This window comes from Xyrauchen texanus, chromosome 30, assembly GCF_025860055.1.
Source record: "Xyrauchen texanus isolate HMW12.3.18 chromosome 30, RBS_HiC_50CHRs, whole genome shotgun sequence".
Classification (NCBI taxonomy): domain Eukaryota; kingdom Metazoa; phylum Chordata; class Actinopteri; order Cypriniformes; family Catostomidae; genus Xyrauchen; species Xyrauchen texanus.
In genome coordinates, this window is record NC_068305.1 from 21160310 (window position 1) to 21176605 (window position 16296).

Below are 16296 nucleotides of genomic sequence, written 5' to 3' on the forward strand. Positions count from 1 at the left end.
AGAAAATTCATCTTTTAAATGATTTGTCACTGATGTTATCGTGTTGCAACCAGTTTGTGACCTTCATTTGTGAAACAAAATTAAATAATAAAATAAAGAACAATGGTCAAGTTGTCCTTTATTAATTAAAATCAAGTCAAGATGTAAAAATTAAAACGTTATTTTAAAAAAAAAAAAAGAAAGAAAATCCCTCAGCTTTTACTGAACTGACCTGAATTTAAAATTTCAATATTTTTTAAGGAAGAACGTCAACATTTTTGAGAATGTCCCACCTGTGGTTACTCTGCTTAGGACAACTGTGTGAGCTTGAGGGAGATTACCTCATTAACTCATTACAATTCTTTAGAAATTAATAAATAAATATAATGGCTAAGAAAAGTTCTAAGAAAAGGTCTGGATTTGTTTTGCTCTGGAGACTCAATGCAGCATGCTAGAAATGTAATTTGCTATGCAAAAGAGTGTGCTTTGCTTGGGGGTTTAAGCTGTATTTTGGGCATTTATATAAGGTATTGTTCAGCTTGAGAATAACCTCTTATTGTAGAGTAGAATAAACTTTATCTCCTTCTGGGGAAATTGCAGTGTGGCAACATATAAGTTAACTATATAAGTTAAGCTTAATCAAAAGCATATGTGGCAAGTTAATTACCACAAAAAATATTTTCGATAAAATATTTACAGATAAATAAAGTTGAAGTTATGCTTTGAATCAGTCAGTGGTCTGTATGCTTGAGCTGTGAGTGATCATTCCTATTGTTCCTGTCAGTGAGGCTTAACTGTAATCAGTGGATTGTTTGGAAATGGGAATAACTCTGTGCTGTCAGTGTCTGTAACGTGAATGTGATAAAGTGTCTTGAAATAGACTCCTACTGCGCCACTCACAGCCACATATGCCATTCGTCACAAACACCTCTCTTAAACCAGCAGAGAGCCTCACGTTTCTTTCTCAAGTTAATAAATTGACTTAAGGTAATTTACCTTAAACTCAGAGCTATGTATACTCATAATAAGAGAGGATGGTAAACTGGTTCTGGGTCATTCAGAGAGGTTGTCACAAAGCCAAAGAACATGAAGCAGCTGATCTTTGGGATATCATAAAGTATAAATGTAAAGAAGAGATAATTGTCTGCCAGTGTGGCTTCTGAGCTTGTAAACTCTGTGATAGGATACAACAGTTGTAGGACAGTTATTTGTTGTGTCCTCATTCAAAGTATTCTGTTAATGGTAGGGTGTCTTAAGGGGATAACAATGTATTTAGGGAATAAGCTATTGATATGAGGTTAAATTAAGACTCTTGACTGACACTCTGGCTCTGAAACTGTTTGCATCTGTACATGGATTTGAAGTGCTTAATAGTGTGAATATTGCTTAGAATAATAATTTACATAAAGTATTGCACTCCAAAAGTATTTACTAGGTAATTTAAATCTACTTGTGAGTACTTACAGAAAGTCAAGAGACTGATATAGGTTAATTAAGACTATAAATATTAAGACTGATTATACTATATAAACAGTTCGTTTTTAAATAAATCTCAATAATGCTTAAAAATCAGCATAATATATTATAATAAAATATATTATTTATATGTTAAAACTATGTTCTTAGGGTTAGGATTTTGAAAAGTTACAACGTGAAAAGAATTAAAAAAAAAAACTTTTTAACATTGTGTGGTATTTCAAGGTCCCTATTCAAATAAGCAAGTTTGTGACATTGACCAAGTAAACTTCTTGAATGCAAGTTCAGTATCCCTTGCTGTCATTGAAGCACACAAGATGCTCTTTCTCAGATCATGCTTGGATAAAATGGATCATCAGGTTTTACACAAACTTGTGTAGTCCATGGCAGCTCGAGTGCATACTGTAAGCACACTAAATACTAAGAAATGCTGAAATGTATGTAAATATTTTGTATTTCAAACACAAAATTACAAAAAAGTACATTTCAATTCCACTTTTCACTCAAATTGTTATTGCTGACAATATAATTTATAATGTTAAAACTGCAGTAAATTAGAACAAAACAAATGCATTTTGACAAGTGATTTCTGTATTTGTGTACATACATGTATTTGTGCAATTATCAGACAATACTTTGGTGCCGTATTTTGTATGCGTGTGTGTCTGCAAAATGCATCTACACGCCTTTGTGGATATAAACATTATGGATGTGTGTTTCTTTGATGTGGCATGGGCACATTGATGCACATTGATGCTCTCTCTCTCTCTCTCTCTCTCTCTCTCTCTCTCTCTCTCTCTCTCTCTCTCACTGTGTCTCTCTTTCTTGCTGTGTAACCTGAGATAGGGGCCAAATTTAGCAGTGCTCAGTTAGCGTCAGGGTTCGAGACAGATGGGACAGCAGGCCACTCTGCAGCCACCGTAAAGCTCTAGAACCGGCTCACCATAGAGCACATTGGCAGCTCAACAAAACAAGCAAGACACAGGAAAAAATAGGAAAGATTAAGACTCGCAACTCCTTGCGAGGGAAAAGATACTTTTCAAATTTTCTGACATACAGGACATCAGAAAAACTGGAACCTTCAGACTGTGACGGACGTTTGCAGAATCTGACTTGAAGGTAAGAAGGCTGTTTTTTGTGTTTTTGTCATTGTCTTTCTTGTTTATCTATTATTAAAAGGTTCTGTGTGTATTATTTACATTCTGTTAATATAAAACAGTGAATTCAACTCAACTGATTAAATAGATTTAAAACAGTGATCAAATTGTGAAATGAATGGCCATGAATAGGGTACAACGGGGCAAAAGGCACACCTTAAGGAAAACATTTTCTGGTCACAAAATGTGTCAAGATTCAAGAAATACATTTCTTTTTAATTCAGTATTGTTGGAGCAACATCATTTTTTGTGAAAAGAAATAACACAAGGTTGCTTTAAATTGTTTAAATTTTTTTTTTTTTAAAAGGTGGCGAGGGGGCCTTTTATCCAACACCTGGGTTAAACGGCTCCCTCACTAATGTAAAAGGCCCCCAGGGGGGTCATATAGATATAGTGTAGATAACAGGGCAATAGTTATATGGCACAATTTTTCAAAATATGCAAATAATTGTGAGAGAGCAAGATGCTTTTTTGAGTAACAAATTAAGATAATGCTTTTTCAAAATAACTAATTCAGAAAAGGGTGCATAATGTCTTGTTCATTTCAATCACATTTGACATTTCATAACATTTCAAGTATTCTTTAAACAAATGAATCTAAGTGTTTTGTCTCAAAAATGTGATAATTCCCAGGATATTCATTAACTATATACATTTTCAAAATGTAAAAAAAAATTAAATATTAGATCAGATCAGATGACCACAAAATCATTCTTTCGACATTATGCGTAGTGATCTCATGGATCAGAAATATTTTGTAGTGTATAGTGACAAACAGGTATTTAGGGAAGTCCTGTAGTTGTTTTTGATGCCATTTAGTGTTTTGGGAGAAAATTAGATCAAAGGAGCCTTTTACCCCGTCGAGCCTGAAGCCCCGTTGTACCCAGTGGCAGATTTAGGCATCAGGCGACATGGGCATCTTGCCCGGGGCGCACACACAGCCATGAACTCCACCAGCCATCTCATTTACAACCAGGTCAACAACTTTGGGGCGTACTGAAGCAGGTTTAGCCCATATGGGTGCCATACAAGCTAGATCTGCTACTGGTTGTACCCCACTAATTGGTTTCAGTGTATGTTTAGTTTACTATTTCACTTGATTTTGTAAGGCATGAGAAAAATACTTTTTGATAAAATGCTACTTGTGTCAGGCATGGAAAATTAAGCATGTCAGTCTGTCAATCACAATTGTTTGGCCTGCCACTTAGCTTTCATATTCCATTATCTATAATTCATCAATACAGAATAGAAGGCAACATTTCCACATGAATAATATAGAAGGATTGTATGTGTTTTGTGTGTGTGCTTATGTGGAAAAAAGGACTCTTGGTTGGGAGGTGTTTGCTGCTGTGAAACGCAGCCCTTCAGGATTAAAAATAACAACAGCTGGCATCCAGGATGCCATGATGGGGAAAAAGTTACACTGTCACATCTCTTTCATAAACACACATGCTCGCACATCTTTAAATACTGTACACCACCTGGTCACTTTACTGAAACATTACTTAAAGTCAGCAATGACAATGCCTGCTCGCACACAATTGGCATAAATTAATAGATAATAAATAATTGGCATAAATAATAAATAAACAAGCACAAACATACACTTTACAGTGAAGTAAAGTAGACATAAAGTTAACAAGAACACATGTACGTGTCTCAGACATGTGCTTTGCTTGTTCACACACACTGGCCAGTTCTCCTGCACGTATCCTGCATTGAGGTGTGTATTCTCAGAGACCTGATATGTTGCTGACACTCTCTTATTAATGTTTCGCCAATGTTTGGTATGTCAGATCAAACACTTTCCTTGAATTATGGATCCTCTCCACAGGTTATTGAGAATATGATCATTCACTGTCAGATTCCAATTTTTTTCCCATCTGTATTCACAGTTAAAGTAAAATCCACAAACGGAGTCAGGGAGTAGTCATTTATAAATGTCAATAGAATATCTGTATATATATTATTGAAAAAAGAACAGTGGGGTTCCAAGGTCAAGTCCACTTGTGAAAATGTACATATTTGGCTTTATATATATATATATAAAAAAATGTATCCCCTTTTCTCCCCAATTTGGAATGCCCAATGTCCACTACTTAGTAGGTCCTGATGGTGGCGCAGTTACTCACCTCAATCCAGGTGGCGGAGAACAAGTCTCTGTTGTCTCCGCTTCTGATACCGTCTATCCACGCATCTTATCACGTGCCTCGTTGTGCATGACACCGTGGAGACTCACAACATGTGGCGGCTCATGCTACTCTCCGCAATCCACGCATTGAGAGCGAGAACCACTAATCGTGACCACGAGGAGGTTACCCCATATGACTCTACCCTCCCTAGCAACCGGGCCAATTTGGTTGCTTGGGAGACCTGGCTGGAGTCACTCTGCAAGCCCTGGATTCAAACTCACTACTCCAGGGGTGGTAGTCAGCGTCTTTACTCGCTGAGCTACCCAGGCCCCCGTATTTGGCATTTTTCTAAATTAATACCACTTTTCCCCTCAAAAATATAAAATATAATATATAATGTATAAAATATAAATATAATATAAAAATTATATTCTTAGCAGTACAATTTCATTGAACATATTAAAATGTTCCTAATCCTAAGAATATAATTTGTATAATTTCTTAGTATTTGGCATTTTCACCATTTGCTTTAATGACGACATGCAATATCACAAATTGTCTTATTTTGGTAAGGTATAGAAATAGTGCTGAATCTTAAAAATGGTGTAATCAGTTTGTCATAACATTTCTTTATTTTACAATCATCCTTCATAAAAATAATACAAATCCAAGAACTAAACCCATATAAATAATAAACCCACATTTATAATCTTTAACCCCACTATACCTGAAATGAAATAAATTAAAGAAGTTAAGAGGTTCAATAAGTTCCCTTTCCTAGTTCAACTGTCACACAGAAAATGCTACTAAAGCAGAATTAAAAATAGGTTTGTTTGTTTTTTCAGATCATGGGGGCCCTCCACTGCATATTTTGGATGTCTTCCTCATTTAACTCACTTGCTCAATAGAGGCTAGCTCCATGACTTGAATTGGCAGACACCTGAAATGTACAGTGCCAGGGGGTCTCCAGAAGCACTATTGAGAAATATTGGAATATTATATAGAGATTGAAGGGGAATAGTGAAGAACAGCATGAAAATGGAGGGAATATGATTGATAAAGGGAGCAGAAGGGTTAAATGGCACTTACAATATGACTTGTTGAACCTCATGATGAGCTTTTGTTAATGCCGGACAGCTGTGCCCAAAGTATTCCAGCCTGAGTCATCCTACAACAACTGCCCATAATCCATCTCTGGATGTGTTTACACTTGTATTTTGAGCATATGAGTGTTGTGCATAACATAAAGATGGCTTGTCCTTTGGGCTACATTTCTGACTTATTTTTATAAGGTTTGATTACGTTATTATAATGATTATTATTATTACAAATATACAAATCAGCATGACAATTTGAGTGAAGAGTTGAATTGAAAAATGACCATGAATTTAAGAATGTCCCACTTTTGTTTTAATGCCAGCATGCACTCAAGATGGCAATGGACTCCACAAGGTGGTGCAAAACCTGAGCATCTGTTATCCCATTATGTTTTGAGAATGTCCCAAATAACATTTTGTGTGCTTCAATGGAAGAAATTAAACAACATGGTTAACATGGTGGTAAATAAAAACAATTGTGCTTATTCGATGAATGATCTAGTAATAATGCAAAATCTTAAAAGTCTTTTTCTTCATGTTGTCATCAAATTTTTTTAATGTTACATTTTTCAAAATCCTACAACTTTGTTTCCAGTTTGAAATTCAAATGATTAATGTGGACTTCAACTTTGGAACCCCCACTGTATAAGCACAGAGAGCAGTTTATCATATGCATAAGAGCAGCTTATCAGGCCTTTTAATATTGTGTGTGAATTAGCTTTTTTCATTGTGTTTTTTATGTATTTGTGTGTTGCAGGATGCAGAACGGAGGCTGGAATGCCACACTCCCCCTCTCTCTCCTGATAAAAGAGGCGTGTCCTCCAGGAAGTATGTCTCTGGAGGGGGCTGGGGGTGTGCTTTCAGGGGCATCTCTTGAAGGTGAATTTTTCTTGGACTCTATGGATGAGCTAGAGCTTGGGGATGGGGACATTCCAGAACTTTCTGCTTTTTTGAGCCAAGATGAGATCAGCCGCAGTCTGGACCTGGCCCGGGAGGCCATGAGTGATGCAGGTGACCCAAATGACTTTGATCAACCACCAGCCCCCACAGAGCACATCCCTCTTTTCTCAGAAGCCAAAGACCACACACTTCCAGATTCTGCACTAACTCAAATTTCCCAGTCAGCTGACATTGCATCAGGTAAAGTCTCCTCCAATCAGAGTACTGCCCTTGAATCACCTGAAAAGTTTGTCTGCCAAAAATCCATTGCACCAGTATATAAGCAGGACCGGCCCCGGTTAGTTCACAGAGGCTTGGAGCTGAATGAACGAGCTGCTTCGGCTACTGAGTTCTGTAGCCGGGCTGCCACCTTCATTGAGGAGCTCTCTTCCATCTTCAAAGGCTCCACACGTGTGGATCACCAAGGTGATGAAGACTCCTCCTCAACTGACAGTTGTTACCTGTCTCCAAGGAGCCACCGACTGGCCGCACAGCAGGCTCAACAACCTTCGTCATCTTCCTCTTCCTTAGAGCCCCAGCAGGAAGACACACACCAGGGCCAGGCTGATTCAGATATGGCTGAACATCAGGGGCGAGGGGTTAGTCTAGATGGACCCATGGCTCCTCCACAATTCATCCAGAAACTGAAGAGCCAGGAGGTGGCAGAGGGTAGCCCAATACGTCTAGAATGCCGGGTGACAGGGAACCCCCTTCCACTAGTCAGGTATGATAACTATGGTTTTAAGCTATTCAAAAGTTTACAGCTAAATTGTGTAATTTCTGTGTTACTGATGGCATGAAACAAAATCGCTAAAACATTGATTCATTTTAAAACAGGTTTCCTGAACACTCCCCCATCTTGCATTGATTGACAAACTGATAGTCCCGACTTAAAGAAAGACTTAATGAACAGTAAAGTGCTGCCAAGATACTTATTCCTTTGCATAGAATAATTTTTCCTATGTGCCCCCTTTAATATATTTATCAAAGCATTTGTGGAATACTAGCATTTTAGTTGGGTTATTTGTGGTCTGGTTTACTGTTGTACTGTCAAAAATACAAAGGTGAAAGAGGCAACTGTATTACATTTTATTAGGAAAAGTTTTTTAGGGACTTTTGTTGATTTTCTCGTACGTGGTCTCACAGTGAAATCTGAAACTGTTGGCTGACTTTTATTTAGCTAAAATCAGTCTGTGCTTACTGAAATTCAAAACACTGCCCCCATTGGCCAATGCAATAACTGTTGTTGGTCATATGGGCAACTGTGAGCTAAATTTTTCAGGTGAAATGTCCAGGGAGGAGCTCCAAAGTTATGAAGCGAGTATTTATCACCTGTACAGGCAGTAATACAGTGAAGATGAATGCATATTTTAGAAACTGTACCCTACAACCCAAACCTAAACCTAACCATCAGTGGAGAAAAAATGGTATATGTTAGAGGGAAAAATGCAACCTCCTGATCGCACTCATCACTGATTATGCGAACGTGAATCCCAACCCCGGTCTCCCACGCCTCTAACGCAACTAGCTTCCAGTTGCACCACAAAGGGAGATAAACATATGAGCAAATGAAAAATGTCTTATCTGATGGGAGATGACGCTTGTTTCTCGTTTGGAAGGCTGTGTCCTCCGGAGGTCGCATGTCGGCCGCATACGTCAGAGGCTGTCTCATTTCAGAAAAGCGAATAGGACACTTCAAATGCAGCATTGGAACGCAACCTTCTGTCACGGGATTTCGGGGGATGCATCGTAGTGTAGGATATCCAGGTCAGGTTTGGGGAATGTACAATTAATTAATGAAAAAAGGGCTTATATAGTCCAAGAGTCTGCTTCAAATATATATAGATAATTAAACACAACGAATTATAATTAATTAGGAATATACATTATATGCAGACAGGCTATATTAATTTTAATAAACCCTCAATGGAATTGACCCGTAGGCTACCGCAACCAGTCAGTTCGTCCAGTGAACCACTTTGCTAAATTATCTTGATCAATTCTCCAGAAGGTTTATTCTTAGTTATGAGCTTACTCATCAAAGCACGTTAACTTACTTTGATAATATCAGCTCGTAGCTTAAAATCGCACATTAAAGAGGCTTTGTTTTATGACCAACACACACAGACAACCAAGCGTATAATTGGGTTTAATACAAAGAACTAGGATATATCACAAACTTAACAAACATTTAACATATAATAAACATAAAATAAACAAAATAAACACAGTAAGGGAAAGTAAAGAATTATTAGAGGTATGGCAAGCTTATTTCAACAATTAACCCTTTGGAGCCAGCAAGGAAATTACACACTGTGATGCATTTGAATTTCAATGGAATAATACTTGCAAAAATGGACCTATGTGTGGCTGAGCAAGGCTGCGTGGATGTCGCATCTCCGTGGCGTGGAGAGAGAGTTGAAGGGTTGTTCCGAGAAGTTCGACGTTCAGCAGAAGAGAAGAGAGAGGGGTGCCGGGGGGGGGTTGTCCAAGGGGAAGGGAGGAGAGATGAGGTAAGCTGGGAGTTGGGAGCAGCCAAGAAGAGGAGAAGATATAAGAGAGCGAAGGGCCAGTGTGGATGCAATTTATAACCTTAGAAAACGTGTCCCACCTCTCATTGGCTCGACCAATAAGAAGGGTGGAATTTCCAGGCGGGAATTTGGTTTATTGCTCTTTGTTCTAAGGGTGCTCCTTGGTGTGCACCCTGGAGGGGTGGTAGCCAATGAAGAAACTAGGACATATTCTTGTAATACTAATATGTTGTTGTTATCGACATATCATGTACACAGTCATTTTGATCTTCAAAATACCAAGTTATAGAGACCAAATGTGCCACACATATGATTTCAGTTAACCATAGTATGCAAAGTCTGAAACATTAACCCATTAGAGTTTGCAAGAAAACATAGACCAAACAACATAAAGGGAAATCATGAGATGGAACATTAGATACATGTCAATACATTTATCACATGGATATATATATATATATAGAATATATAGGATTAAAAGGGTTCATTTCTCCTTCTCAGTAAGAATTAAGTGAGAATCAGCAATCTCTGCACATTCCTTTGGAGGTCGTAAAAGTCTCCCTTATTTTGGGCATGAGATGGTCCCTTTGTCCCGTCAAGGCTCATTTGCATGACCGGATCCGGCTTTGGCTTGAACAACTCAAAAGATGGTAAAACATAGCAGAATACAATTCTAAGGTAATCTTATATTTATATTCAGCTAGGACAAGTCGTAAGGTTTAATTTGATACCAAGAAACGTGTATTTGGTACACTTAAAAGTGGATATACACTCTTAGGCTATTAAATATATGGCCTCAGAGTTTTACTACACAACTAAACAAATTTCAACTAGTTTTGATCTCTCATCAGAAATACACAGGGATTACGCATATTTCCTTAAGAATAAACATTTCTAGGTTTTAACTGAAAGACACACACACACACACACATTTTTACGTTCAAAGTCTCACATGGCGTTTCTCACATGGTAAAGCACGCGGTGTGAGGTGAGTCACATGGGAAAGGGGCTTGTCAATAGCTGGAGTGTCTCTTTGTTAATAGCGCATTGTGCTGTGGAGACTAGTTGGCGCTATTTCAGTGATTAGGGGAGTTTTAACAGTGGGTTCTTTGTTATTCAGAATGATTAGTCCATTGATTCCTCCAGACGCTACAGTAGGTACTCACAACCCACAATTCTTTGCTTCAACGGAAATGTAAAAAGAAATAACGCCAATTTGCCCGTAAATATTATGTTCAAATGCAAGGAATGTTAGTTTCCAAGTTGAAGAACCTCAGTAGATGGGTGCAGAGTGTATAATATGTATAATTATATTAATATATAATTAAAATAAAGTATTAGACTAAAAGTACACTTGTAAAATCTATTTTCTTTTATTTTTCTGTGTGAATGAGATCACTTTTATTTGCTTGGGAGAAAGGTATGGGGCCACTGTTGCTTGATGATTCAGGAATGTTATATATTTTTCTTGCCAATACTGGAAAGTGAAGTAACAAAAAGATGCTATTTTTAGAGACCCTTTTGCAAGCCAATGCACCAAACTGAGTCCTCCTCAGAGGATGTGACTCCTCAATACTGTGGAATTTCTGAATGATTCCTGCAGATGATGTCATCAATTTAAAAAAAATATCAAATTTTATCCACAGGAATACAATTCGTGACCTTTTTGCAATGGCTCTACTTAATAGGAATTTAAGCTAGTTAGCCAACATGGAAATTTTGGCTGGCTAACTAATAACGATTTTGAAAATGGTCTAAACTGAAATATCTAGAGCAGATCTAGCAGTGGCAATTTCATGTATACCTGTATACCTCAAACACACACAGTGGCACTAAACAGAGAACCCAGGGGGCTGAGATAACAATTTGAGAGTGGATCAACAATGAATAGGCAACTAAGTATGTGCATGTGTAGGTTTACAGATTTCCTTGATGGTGCAACTGGTACATAAGAGGAATTTTCCACATTGTGTGGACATAGTGTCCACTGAGACCACAACTGGAAATTAGTGGTAGCATTTCAGAAAAATATCACAGAATTACAGTGTGTTTTGTAGCTATATTGTCACTGTCTGTAGGCTTTGAGGCAATCCATATGCAGTTGTACACATTAATATATACAGTCTCTTAATTGGAAACAATGGACCTGAAATACTGATGACTCATCTTGCTTTCAATCAAATTTTTGTCCAGTAAAATGCTCTCTAGAATGATAATGTCCCTTCCCCATTCCACCTGTCTCTGACTAGCAATAGCAAACAGCAAATCATTATTCATGGCTGCGATGTATTTAACTAATGCCTATTGGCTATTTAAAGAAATTTTAAGTCCTTATTTACAGTGTGTCCCTTCCCAACTTCAGGATGTAGAGTGAAAAAGTAGTTACAATTTGGTCTATTCTCACCAAAACCGACAGGATCACTACACAAGACATTGATTAAACCACTGGAGCCGAATGGATTACTTTAATGTTGCCTTTATCTGCTTTTAGGGGGCTTCAAAGGTCTGGCCACCATTCACTTGCATTTAAATGACCTATAGAGCTGAAATATTTTTCTGAAAAAAACTTTGTTTGTATTCTACAGACTGAAGAAAGTCATACACATCTGGGATGGCATGAAGTTGAATAAATTATGAGAGAATCTTAATTTTTTGGGTGAAATATCCCTTTAAAATTTTGTTCAAAGAGATTTGCACAATGCTGAAAATATTAGGTGGAACATTTTTGACTTGTTTTGATTTTTGATCGAATTGATTAGAGTTGGAATATTTGAGAAACACTGTGTTATAGAGTATAGACTGCATAAACGCTGAATTTTGCGAGAATCTTGAGAGACTGATCAGCACAGCACACACTTTCCCAACCCAGCAACAGGCGGTTTGAAGACGAGCTGGAGGGGGCAACAGTGAACAGGGATTTTTGCCCATGAGGTGTTGCATAATGAAAGAAGACGGAGATACACTTGGACTTCATGGACATGGTGGTTGCATGCTGGAAATGCAAAGCCTTATCCTTCTCCCTCTCCAACAGAAATATAAATAGTCCTCGGGCCGGCATTGAGGAGCCAGGCTCAGGAATGTGGGCTATGCCATGACTTGACACTTTCCACACAGCTTTACGCTCTCCATTTTCTCCACCTTCTTAGCGAATATGTACTGTAGATGTTCAAAAGAGAGAGAGAGAGAGAGAGCACAGAGAACAAGCCGACAGGTAGATATCTAGAGTATAAGAGGTGTAGCACACTGTAAGAAGGTTCTGTGTATGTTGCCAAGGAGGAAGCAGAGGATGGAAACTTCATCTCAAACGGTTTTATTTTAACACTCAGAAGATAAATAGCTTTTCAGATTTAACAATCACACAGCCTCAGCGGGTGCATGTGCAGGGCTCTCTCTCCTCACTTCTGGGGTGGTTCCTCCTTATATCGCTCTCCCACATACTTACTGCAATCAGAAACAGGTGTTATACATTATAGTGCTCAGGTCTGTGCACCCTTATCACTTTCTCTCTATCCGGACTAATGCTCTATCACACCCCTGCTGCCACACAGACATAGATTAAGTCTGGTGCTGATGGCATCAACAAAGCAATTTTTCTCTCCAGGGATGAATGAACAAAGTGTCATCAGGGTTCCTATACCTTCTGATAATGAATTTCCATGACTTTCCATTACTTTTTCAGTCATTTGTGATTACTGAATAAGGATGTTTTAAAGTCATGTTACTGAGATAAAAAATATATATATATATAATGAGCAATTTATAGCTGATTAAATTTGATAAAATATAGTTTTGTTTTATTAATGTTCTAGTATAATGTTCATGTATACAACTTTCAATGTTAAAGATGTATTAATGGAGAGCCACGAGACGCCATGCGACGTGTGAACGGCGAGCTCTGCGCACTTTGCTTGTTTTTAATACTTTTGATGTCATAAACCAATTTCGATACACCCTGATTCTTAACTATTTTATGAAGCCAATATGTCAAAGAATTCAAACTCCTCGGGCTCTGGAGACATTAATAACACTTAAGTGCTCAAGCAGATACCTCTGTCAGGACCGCAGACCAGGGACTCAATTTGATGGTGCGGCAGGAGAAATTCAACGTCAGGTGTCCAGCATGTCTGTGATGCTGATGAAAATCGTTGCAGGCTCTGAGGATTTGGCTGTAATACATCAATCTATCACTTCCATTGAGGCAAAATTCTTTGAGTTGGTTACTTCAAGAAACGGATTGATTATCTGGAGTCATCGGAGAAGGAATTAGCTGCTAATCTGCTTATTCGACTAATTCGACAGACTTGCAGTGCATTTAGGAAAAACTGGAGGATTTGGAGAATCGTAATCTATGAAACAACTCTTTTTAGGAATTGGTGGAATTCCTGAGCATGAAGAAGGCAGAGATATGGTGAAATTCCTAGTCTGCTAGTCTGCTTGACATAATGGGCCATAAACTGGAAATCGAGCGAGCTCACAGAGACCCGGCTAGCATATCCGCTGAGGGAGACAGGCCCCAATCAATTCTGGCCAAATTTCTGAGATCATCTGATAAAGATCTTGTGTTATGTGAGGCAAGGAGTAAAGGAAAGCTTTCTTGGAAAAACCACAGCATTTTCTTGTTCCCAGACTTTGCGAATTTGACAAGAGAGAAACGTGATCTATTCAAGGAATGCAAGACTCTCTTACATAAACAGAAGATCGGGTATGCTCTGATCTTTCCTAACTGAGAATAGATGTTAAGGATGGCCATAGAGATTTACATGCCTACAGCAAACCCTGTCCTTCATAAAAACATTGGAGTGAGTAAGCCATATGGTGATTTTCATTTTGTTGTTTAGTGGGCCTGTCTCACTGAAAATACGCTCGACTGGCCCGAAGAAGCTGGGCGCTTTCTATGTTTCTTTTTGTGCTGGTTCCGCCTAGCAGCTGGAGTTTGATTTGTGTAATATAATTTATTTGGGACAGCTTGTGGATACATCTCCAAGTTTTTGTAGCTTATGCCTCCTGTGGCCTGGAGTTTGTTTTGTGGAACATCTCTTGCAAGACATTGGAGTGAGTGGGTCTTTTGTGCCTTCATTTATCGGCCTAATGGTCCGGCTTACTGAATATTAATTTTAAAAATATATTTTTTTTGGTGCTGGTTCAGGCAATCCGATGGCAAAGTTGTCATGGGGTCTCTCATAGGCATACATGGACTGGTTGAGTTTAGAGGGATGGACGCCGGTTGGCACTGTCATGCGTGAGGTAAATGCTCGCATTTGTTTTTTTTCTGGTTGTTTAGTGTGGGGGGAGGTCTGGGGTTTGATTGTTACACTAATGTTTGAATGTGGTCTTTATAATATTGTTTTTGATACACAATCTATTTTTTCTAATATATCAAATGTTAATATGAGTGTACTATCTCTCTCCACATAGAATGTGAATGGGTTGAAGCACCCCATAAAAAGTAGGAAGGTTATTTAAACTTTAGAAATATGATATAGTGTTTCTTCAAGAAATGCATCTTTCGCTGCAGGAAGCTGAACAATTTTGGAAGATATGGGGTGGGCATTTTTTCTTTTGTGCTGTCTCAAGTAAGAACAGAGGAGTTATTACATTGATACATAAACTTCTACCATTCAAATGTCTCAAACAGATTAATCATAAATTAGGAAGAGTCATTAATATTTTAGCAGACATTCAGGGGCAAAGGTTGATTTTGGCTAATATATAAGCACCTAATTCTGATGACCTGGGCTTTTTTATAGATCTTGGCGTGATGTTGCAAGCTGCTGGCACCCCTCATGAAATAATATTGGGTGGAGACTTTAATCTTTTGATGGACACAGTCCTTGATCATAGTGAAGCAAAAGTGTGTAAGCCCCCTAGAGCAACACTGATGCTTCACAGGATGTGTAAATGTCTTACAAATATTTGGAGACTTTGAACCCATCTGGTAGGGACTATAAATTTTTTTCATCAGTCCATAACATTTATTCTAGAGTCCCTCATTTCATTGCTCAATTGGAAACATCTTAGTCTCAGATCATGCCCTGGTGAGTTTAGAGGTGTTGCCACATACGGTGAAAAAGAAATCACATAGTTGGCATTTTAATGTATCCCTTTTGAAACATTTTCAACAAATGTTAAAGGCTAAAATTTATGTTTACATGGAGACCAACTGGTCCTCAGTATCCTCTGTGGGCGTGGCTTGGGAGGCACTTAAAGCGGATCTTAGGGTCCGGATCATACAGTATGCGTCATTCACCAAAAAATCTAAAGCAAGAAAACATGTGGAGTTGGAAGGGAATATTAAAAGTGCTGAGGCTGGTGGAGAAATTTTTATCTCAGCTATCTCATAATGCTTTTAAAGAGTTCTATCTTGATCTTTATAATTCCACGTCACATTTCACTGATGAGGATATTAGAAACTTTGTGAAACCACTAGAATTCCCTAAATTGATTCTGAGGCCTAGTCCACACAAATATTTTTCTCTCCATTTTGGCCTTACGTCCACACTGAGATGGCGTTTTTGTCGGCGAAAACTGAGCTTTTTGAAAACACACTCCAAAGTATATACATTTGAAAACGCCATTTTCGCGTTGTACTGTGGACTGTGAAAATGGATTCTTTGGAAAACGATGATGCATTTTTTTTGTCATGTGATCTATCCAACCAAAACTATCAAGATGGCGGCCTGTGTTATAGCGGCACTTTTGTGCCTGATACTTACTTTGATAGCGTTTATTCATTTGGCAGACGCTTATATCCTAATTGACTTACAAAAGAGGAATAACATTAAGGAGACATTTGTATGAAAAGTGCCATACTACAAAGTTTTGCAACAAATTTGTCATTTTTTTATTTATTTTTTTGTGACTGGTGAAGTGCTCTTGGAAAAGATGTGTTTTTAGCCTTTTTTTGAAGACAGAGAGTGAGTCAGCTCACTGTTAAAAAATAAATGTCACTTTGTACAACCTTCACATTGCATTCCTTCAAAGGTGA

At 38.1% G+C, this 16296-nt stretch overlaps 1 protein-coding gene across 5 annotated transcripts in view; it reads left to right on the plus strand.

Moving 5' to 3' along the window:
- Positions 1–2337: 2337 nt before the first annotated feature.
- The window catches only part of LOC127623764 (palladin-like), a 120168-nt gene continuing 106209 nt past the window's right edge, over positions 2338–16296 (plus strand). For all 5 annotated transcript variants that reach the window (XM_052098248.1, XM_052098250.1, XM_052098251.1 and 2 more), the window contains exons 1-2: positions 2338–2574; positions 6599–7504. In XM_052098248.1, the coding sequence (XP_051954208.1) occupies positions 6600–7504 (905 nt within the window). In that variant the 5' untranslated portion in view covers positions 2338–2574; position 6599. The remainder of the gene's footprint in view (positions 2575–6598; positions 7505–16296) is intronic.